The sequence below is a fragment of the Heteronotia binoei genome, chromosome 5 (genome assembly GCF_032191835.1).
Source record: "Heteronotia binoei isolate CCM8104 ecotype False Entrance Well chromosome 5, APGP_CSIRO_Hbin_v1, whole genome shotgun sequence".
In the NCBI taxonomy this organism is placed as follows: Eukaryota; Metazoa; Chordata; class Lepidosauria; order Squamata; family Gekkonidae; genus Heteronotia; species Heteronotia binoei.
This window is the reverse complement of record NC_083227.1, coordinates 11,913,626-11,922,015: the sequence shown is the minus strand read 5'-3', so window position 1 is coordinate 11,922,015 and position 8,390 is coordinate 11,913,626. Positions and strand designations below refer to the sequence as shown.

The 8,390-nt window shown below is 47.0% G+C and overlaps 1 protein-coding gene across 1 annotated transcript in view; it reads left to right on the top strand.

Moving 5' to 3' along the window:
- The first annotated feature begins 806 nt into the window (after positions 1 to 806).
- LOC132571708 (vomeronasal type-2 receptor 26-like) overlaps positions 807 to 8,390 on the top strand; it is a 33,817-nt gene continuing 26,233 nt past the window's right edge. The window contains exon 1 of the mRNA XM_060238502.1: positions 807 to 836. Coding sequence (XP_060094485.1) covers positions 807 to 836 — 30 coding nt within the window. The remainder of the gene's footprint in view (positions 837 to 8,390) is intronic.

The following is an 8,390-nucleotide window of genomic DNA, read 5'->3' as shown; positions in this document are numbered from 1 at the left end:
GAAGGGAAAGGAGATTGTAGGCCGCTCTGAGCCTCTGGCCTTGAAAGGGCAGCTGTTGGGAGAGCTCTCTCAGCCCCACCCATCTCACAGGGTGTCTTTTGTGTTTGTGTGTGTGGGAAGTTAAAGGAGATTGGGATCACTCTGAGATTCAGAGTATAGGGCAGAATATAAATCCAATATCATCATCATCCAATATCACAAGAACTCGTGGGCATTCAATGAAATTGCTGAGCAGTCAGGTTAGAACGGATAAAAGGAAGTACTTCTTCACCCAAAGGGTGATTAACACGTGGAATTCACTGCCACAGGAGGTGGTAGGAGCAGCAAGCACAGACAGCTTCAAGAGGGGACTGGATAAACCTATGGAGCAGAGGTCCACCAGTGACTATTAGCCACAGCATATTGTTGGAACTCTCTGTCTGGGGCAGTGATGCTCTGTATTCTTGGTGCTTTGGGTGGGGAAACAGTGGGAGGGCTTCTAGTGTTCTGGCCCCACTGATGGACCTCCTGGTGGCCCCTGGGTTTTTTGGTGACTGTGCGACACAGAGAACATCATACTAAGAAAAGCATCTTGTCCCATAATTTTATTTATTTAAATTTTATTCTATTGGATTTATATCTCGCCCTCCTTGCCGACGTCGGCTCAGGTGGGCTCCCAGGCTGTTGACAGATTAAAAACATAAAAGCATTATAAAGCCATAAAACACTGAACACAACAGTTGCCATTTCATTCATACAGGAATTAGCTCTCCTCAAGACTGTGAGGAGCAGTATTAAAGTCATCATGACCTAGTCACTTACGAGTAATGTTCGGAAACCGGAAACCTGTGGAAGACGTAGGGCTCCAAATGGATATTTGAGGTAGATACGAACCCCTGAATAAGGTAGTCTCCAGATTTGTAATAATTCAATAAGTCGACGTTTCCCTTTTTCAAATGCAAGAAGCAAATTCCTTCTCGTGTCCCACCGGTGGCCTGGGGCAGAAGCAAAAGCAAGAGTAGCAGCAGGAGAACCATTCTGAGAATCGCGTGCTGTGGGTCCCACCTTTCCAGTGACATTTGTAGGTGGGCGGTGGAAACGGCTGTCAAATTGCAGGCGACTTACTGAGACCCCAGAGGGTTTTCAAGGCAAGAGAGATCCGGAGGTGCTTTGCCATTGCCTGTCTCCACAAAGCTCAGAATTTGACTTTGAATCGAACATTTCAAAGGTTGCAATCTTTCTACGAAGGGGAATTATTGATATTCGGGGATTTTAATATTGATATTTCGGAGAACAAGAAATTGAATTTTTAAAAAATGGAGACTTAGAGAGATATATGAGTCCTTGCAAAAAGAAAAGCAACCTACTTCCCCCCCCCCCAAAAAAAGGTATAAAAAGTTTTCTTGTATATGAATAAAAGAATCTAATGATATGAGAATTAGTAGGGTGGAAACAGGGCCAATTTGGATCTCTGATCATGCACCAATTGCCATAGAGATAGAACTGAATGAGGAAAGGAAGGTTAAACGATGGAGATTTAACCCTAAAATATTCTTTCAACAGAAGGATAGGTTAGACGGATAAAAATAAAAAAGGTAAAAGTAAAGGCAGTCCCCTGTGCAAGCACCAGTCATTTCTGACTCTGGGGTGACGTCGCTTCCCTGATGTTTTCACGGCAGACTTTTTACGGGGTGGTTTGCCGTTGCCTTCCCCAGTCCTCTACAATTTCCCCCCAGAAAACTGGGTCTTCATTTTACCAGCCTCAGAAGGATGGAAGGCTGAGTCTGTCTTGAGCCAGCTACCTAAACCCAGCTTCTGCCAGGATCGAACTCAAGTCATGAGCAGAGCTTGGCCTGCAGTAGTGCAGCTTACCACTCTGTACCACGGGGCTCCTATTATAAGCAACCCCCTATTATAAGATTGAGGGTCCAGTGCCTTTGCTAATTCGAACTGAACACAGCCCAGCTAAAGGACCAAAGGAGATAATATTAAGCTTCACACTGACGGAGTCCCCACTTGTCTTCATCTCGGTCCAGACTCTCTCTCTGGGGTACAGGAAGCATTTATGCTCTTGCTTTTACACGCTTGCTACAGGATTACATCATGTTGCTTTTGATTTCTGATGTTTACGTGAAGCAACCTTTGAGGAAAACTGCTTGAGCTCTGATGAAGAGGAGAATCAATTACCCCGATTTCGATAATCATAGGTTGACAGCGCAGGTTAGTTTAAACTCGTTTGTTCTGCACAAGACGGTGGGGAGGGGAGAAAAGGATACATTAGGGATGAAATTCAAAAAAGTCTTGCTGTTTTGGAAGTGTTTTGCTGTAGCAGAACTGCAAACTGACAGGAAAGTCGGAGAAAGAATTCTAGCTATCCAAGTAGGGTTGCCCAGGAAATATCTGGGGACTTTGGGGGTGGAGCCAGAAGACTTTGGGGGTGGAGCCAGGAGCAAGGTTGTGACAAGCACGATTGAACTCCAAAGGGCGTTCTGGCCATCACATTCCTTTTAAATGCCTTCTTTCCAGGACTCTTTTTGTAGAAAAAGCTCAGCAGGAACTCATTGCATATTAGGCCACACCCTCTGCTTTCACCAGGAACGTCAGATGTTAAGAGCCACAACTCAAAGAAGGAAGGAAAATAGATCGAGGGAGGGAGGAGAGCTGGAAAGAAAGCAACTTTAACTTTAAATGCAGGGGTGGCCAAACTTGCTTAATGTAAGAGCCACACAGAATAAACATTGGATGTTTGAGAGCTGCAAGTCAGGAACGTCAGATGTTTGAGAGCCACAACTGAAGGAAGGAAGGAAGGAAGGAAGGAAGGAAGGAAGGAAGGAAGGAAGGAAGGAAGGAAGGAAGGAAGGAAGGAAGGAAGGAAGGAAGGAAGGAAGGAAGGAAGGAAGGAAGGAAAATAGATTGAGGGAGGTAGGAGAGCTGGAAAGAAAGCAACTTCAACTTAAAATGCAGGGGTGGCCAAACGTGCGTAATGTAAGAGCCACATAGAATAAATGTCAGAGGCTTGAGGACCGCAAGACATGGACATCAGATATTTGAGAGCTGCAAGACAGGGAGGGGAGGGAGGAAGGACGGAAGATAGCTAAATAGAGAGATGGGGAAGGGAGGAGGGAAAGAGAGGTGGAAAGAAAGCAACTGTAAATGCATTCTGTAAGCTGCCGCTGGCTTGGCTTGGAGAAGTGGTTTAAAGAGAGAAATGCCATCTTCAAGCTGGCCAATATGGCAGTGGGGGCTTCGAGAGCCACACACTATGTGTGAAAGAGCCACATGTGGCTTCCGAGGTGCAGTTTGGCCACCCTCGGGTATGAGAAACATACCAAGAGTCCAGGAGCACCTTAAAGATGAACAAAATTGGTTGCAGGGGGAGAGCTTTCATGAATCACGGCTCACTTTTTCAGATATAGCAAGAATGTAAGTCCATCTGTCCTTATGTTGGTGGATTTCCATTCTTCATGGCTAAATGTGCTGCCTTCCACGGAGACAGAGCAAGAAGGGTACCTGTAGGGGTCATTTTGTAGAAAATAGGTAGTAGAACTCATTAGCCATAACATTAGCATATACAGCCCCCCCTCGCAGCCAAAAGGAACCGATGCAAGAAACGAGAGCCCCAGGCGTGTGAGGCCTGCTTGGGGCTGACTAGAGATCCAGCCAGTCTAAGCAGGCCTCGCTCACCTGGGGCTCTCCTAGGCTGCCCCCCCCCCCCAGTCAAAAGGCCAGCCAGCCACCCACTGCCCAAAATCACATAAGAAGCGGAAGAAAGGGTGGTGCGGGCTTCTCCACGGGTTCATGAGGGCTGCTGGGGGTGTCGCAAATCCCTGGTGGCTGGCTGGATGCCCGCTTTCCTAATCCAGGGATTGTTATGCAGCTGCACCTACTATTCAGTGGACAAGTAGGTGGGGAGGAGGAAGGGGAACCCTCAGAAAGGTTCAGGAGCTGCGCACTTGTGAGCTCCTGCTGAATCTGGGGCCCGGGGTACTTGTGTTAGTCTGTCTGGAGCAGTCAAAAAAACGCAAGACTTCAGGAACCCGTTAATGACTAACAAAATTTGTGGCAGAGAAATGAGCTTTCCTGAGTTGCTGCTTACTTCTGTGGAAGGATCTGAACTAGAATCATAGGATCATAGAGTTGGAAGGGACCTCTAGGGTCATCTAGTCCAACCCCCTGCACAATGCAAGAAACCCACAAATACATAGCCCAAATTCACAGGATCTTCATCGCTGTCAGATGGCCATCTAGCCTTTGTTTAAAAACCTCCAAGGAAGGAGAGCCCACCACCTCCCGAGGAAGCCTGTTCCACGGAGGAATCGCTCTAACGGTCAGGAAGTTCTTCCTAATGTTGAGCTGGAAACTCTTTTGATTTAATTTCAATCCATTGGTTCTGGTCCTACCTTCCAGGGCCACAGAAAACAATTCAACACCATCCTCTATATGACAGCCCTTCAAGTACTTGAAGATGGTGATCAGATCACCTCTCAGCCACCTCCTCTCCAGGCTAAACATGCCCAGCTCCTTCAACCTTTCCTCATAGGACTTGGTCTCCATAGAATTATAGAATCATAGAGTTGGAAGGGACCTCTAGGGTCATCTAGTCCAACCCCCTGCACAATGCAGGAAACTCACAAACACCTCCCCCTAAATTCACAGGATCTTCATTGCTGTCAGATGGCCATCTAGCCTCTGTTGAAAAACCTCCAAGGAAGGAGAGCCCACCAACCTCCTGAGGAAGCCTGTTCCACTGAGGAATTGCTCTAACAGTCAGGAAGTTCTTCCTAATGTTGAACCGGAAACTGTTTTGACTTAATTTCAACCCATTGGTTCTGGTCCTACCTTCTGGGGCCACAGAAAACAATTTCACACCATTCCAGACTCCTCACCATATTCGTCGCACTCCTCTGGACTCGTTCTAGCTTGTCTATATCCTTCTTAAAACATAAAGAAAATAAGAACATAAGAGTAGCCATGTTGGATCAGGCCAGTGGCCCATCCAGTCCAACACTCTGTGTTACACAGTGGCCAATATTTATTTATTTATTTATTTATTACTTTACATTTATATCCCGCCCTCTCCGCAAGCGGACTCAGGGCGGCTTACAGTATCATAAAAACAATCAATTCCATAAAACATATAAAACCATAATACATTTATCAGTTTAAAACTATTACGCTATCTCAATCCAGTCTGGCAGTATTGGGTTCTGACTATGACCACCAGCTTCTGTAGGATGTCCGGTGGCAGCCCATTTTCAGTCAAACAGAAAAGCCTGTCTAAACAGTTCGGTCTTACAGGCCCTGCGGAACGCCAACAAATCCCGCAGGGCCCTTATAGCTTCTGGGAGGGTGTTCCAGAGTTCTGGTGCTGCCACCGAGAAGGCCCTAGATCTTGTTGCGCATAGCCTGGCTTCTTTTGGGCCAGGGGCAGACAGCAGATTTTTTGTCCCTGATCGCAGTGCTCTCTGGGGGATATATGGGGAAAGGCGGTCCCGTAGATAGGCAGGTCCCTGACCATAAAGGGCTTTAAAGGTTAATACCAACACCTTGAAGCGAACTCGGAACACAACAGGCAACCAGTGCAGCTCTCTCAGCACTGGCCGAATGTGCTCCCGTCGTGGTAGCCCCATTAACAGCCGTGCCGCAGTGTTCTGCACTAGTTGTAGTCTCCGGGTTAGCGTCAGGGGTAGCCCCATGTAGAGAGCATTACAGTGATCTATTCTTGAGGTGACCGTAGCATGGATTACCGTCGCTAGGTCGCTATGACCACCAGGACGCTATGGATTACCGTCGCTAGGTCGCTATGACCACCAGGACGCTATGGATTACCGTCGCTAGGTCGCTATGACTATCTATCTATCTATCTATCTATCTATCTATCTATCTATCTATCTATCTATCTATCTATCTATCTATCTATCTATCTATCTATCTATCTATCTATCTATCTATCTATCATCTCTCCTCTCTCTCTCTCTCTCTCTATCCTCAAGAGCAGCCCGCAGTGCAAACAGGGGCATCTGGCCCCGCACAGCAGGAAAGTCCAGTGGGAGTGGAGTTTGCACGAAGGGCTCCTCACGAGTAGCCCTCAGGGCATCTGGCCCTGCTGGCCTTTCCTGCACTGTGGTTTGCACAACGGGACCATTTGACCCCACGCCCCCCCCCACCAAATTTCTTACCTGGGGGCCCCTCCACCCAAAATTTTCTGGCTACAGGCCTGAGCTGCTATGAGAGTCCTCTCAGCCCCACCCTCCTCACAGGGTGTCTGTTGTAGGGGAGGAAGGAAAAGGAGATTGTAGGCCACTCTGAGATTTGGAGTGGAGGGTGGGATATAAATCCAATATCATCAACAGCAGCTGCATCATATAGAATTGCCAATCCCAGGTGGGGGCAGGGGATCCCCTGGTTTGGAGGCCCTCCCCTCGCTTCAGGGTTATCAGAAAGTGGGGGGGATGTCCACTGAGTACCCCATTATACCCTGTGAAGACTGGTTCCCATAGGGTATAATGGAGAATCAATCTGAGGGTATGTGGGGGCTTGGGGGGGGGCGCTGTTTCTCTAGGCAGAAGCACCATATTTTCACCATAGCATCTGGTTCCTCTACTAAAAAAGCCACCCAAGTTTCAAAAAGATTGGGCCAGGGGGTCCAATTCTATGAGCCCCAAAAGAAGGTGCCCCAATCCTCCATTATCTCCAATGGAAAAAAGCAGGGCTTTTTCTTGAGCAGGATCGCAGTTCCGGCTGGCTTAGTGTCAGGGGGTGTGGCTTAATATGCAAATGATTTCCTGCTGGGCTTTTTCTACAAAAAAGCCCTGTGTGAAACAGTGGTGACAGCAGAGGGCGTGGCCTAATATGCAATGAGTTCCTGCTGGACTTTTTCTACAAAAAAAGTCGTGGAAAGAAGGCATTTAAAAGGAATGTGATGGTCAGAACGCCCTTTGGAGTTCAATCATGCTTGTCACAACTTTGCTTTTGGCTCCACCCCCAAAGTCTTCTGGCTCACCCCCCAAAGTCCCCAGATATTTCCTGGGCAACCCTACTTGGATAGCTAGAATTCTTTCTCCGACTTTCCTGTCAGTTTGCAGTTCTGCTACAGCAAAGCACTTCCAAAACAGCAAGACTTTTTTGAATTTCATCCCTAATGTATCCTTCTCTCCCCTCCCCACCGTCTTGTGCGGAACAAACGAGTTTAAACTAACCTGCTCTGTCAACCTATGATTATCCAAATCGGGGTAATTGATTCTCCTCTTCATCAGAGCTCAAGCAGTTTCCTCAAAGGTTGCTTCACGTAAACATCAGAAATCAAAAGCAACATGATGTAATCCCGTAGCAAGCCTGGAAAAGCAAGAGCATAAATGCTTCCTGTACCCCAGAGAGAGAGTCTGGACTAAGATGAAGGACAAGTGGGGACTCCATCAGTGTGAAGCTTAATATTATCTCCTTTGGTCCTTTAGCTGGGCTGTGCTCAGTTCGAATTAGCAAAGGCACTGGACCCTCAATCTTATAATAGGGCGTTGCTTATAATAGGAGCCCCGTGGCACAGAGTGGTAAGCTGCACTACTGCAGGCCAAGCTCTGCTCATGACTTGAGTTCAATCCTGGCAGAAGCTGGGTTTAGGTAGCTGGCTCAAGACAGACTCAGCCTTCCATCCTTCCGAGGCTGGGAAAATGACGACCCAGTTTGCTGGGGGGGAAATGTAGAGGACTGGGGAAGGCAACAGCAAACCACCCCATAAAAAGTCTGCCGTGAAAACATCAGGGAAGCGACATCACCCCAGAGTCAGAAATGACCGGTGCTTGCACAGGCGACTACCTTTACTTTTACCTTTTTTATTTTTATCCGTCTAACCTATCCTTCTGTTGAAAGAATATTTTAGGGTTTAATCTCCATCGTTTAATCTTCCTTTCCTCATTCAGTTCTACCTGTATGGCAATTAGTGCATGATCAGAGATCCAAATTGGCCCTGTTTCCACCCTACTAATTCTCATATCATTAGATTCTTTTATTCATATACAAGAAAACTTTTTATACCTTTTTTTGGGGGGGGGAGGGGGAAGTAGGTTGCTTTTCCTTTTGCAAAAACTCATATATCTCTCTAAGTCACCATTTAAAAAAAAATTAATTTCTTGTTCTCCGAAATATCAGTATTAAAACCCCCAAATATTAATAATTCCCCTTCGTAGAAAGATGGCAACCTTTGAAATGTTCGATTCAAAGACAAGTTCTGAGCTTTGTGGAGGCAGGCAATGGCAAACCACCTCTGGATCTCTCTTGCCTTGAAAACCCTCTGGGGTCGCTGTAAGTCGCCTGCAATTTGACGGCCGTTTCCACCGCCCACCTACAAATGTCACTGGAAAGGTGGGGACCCACAGCACGCGATTCTCAGAATGGTTCTCCTGCTGCTACTCTTG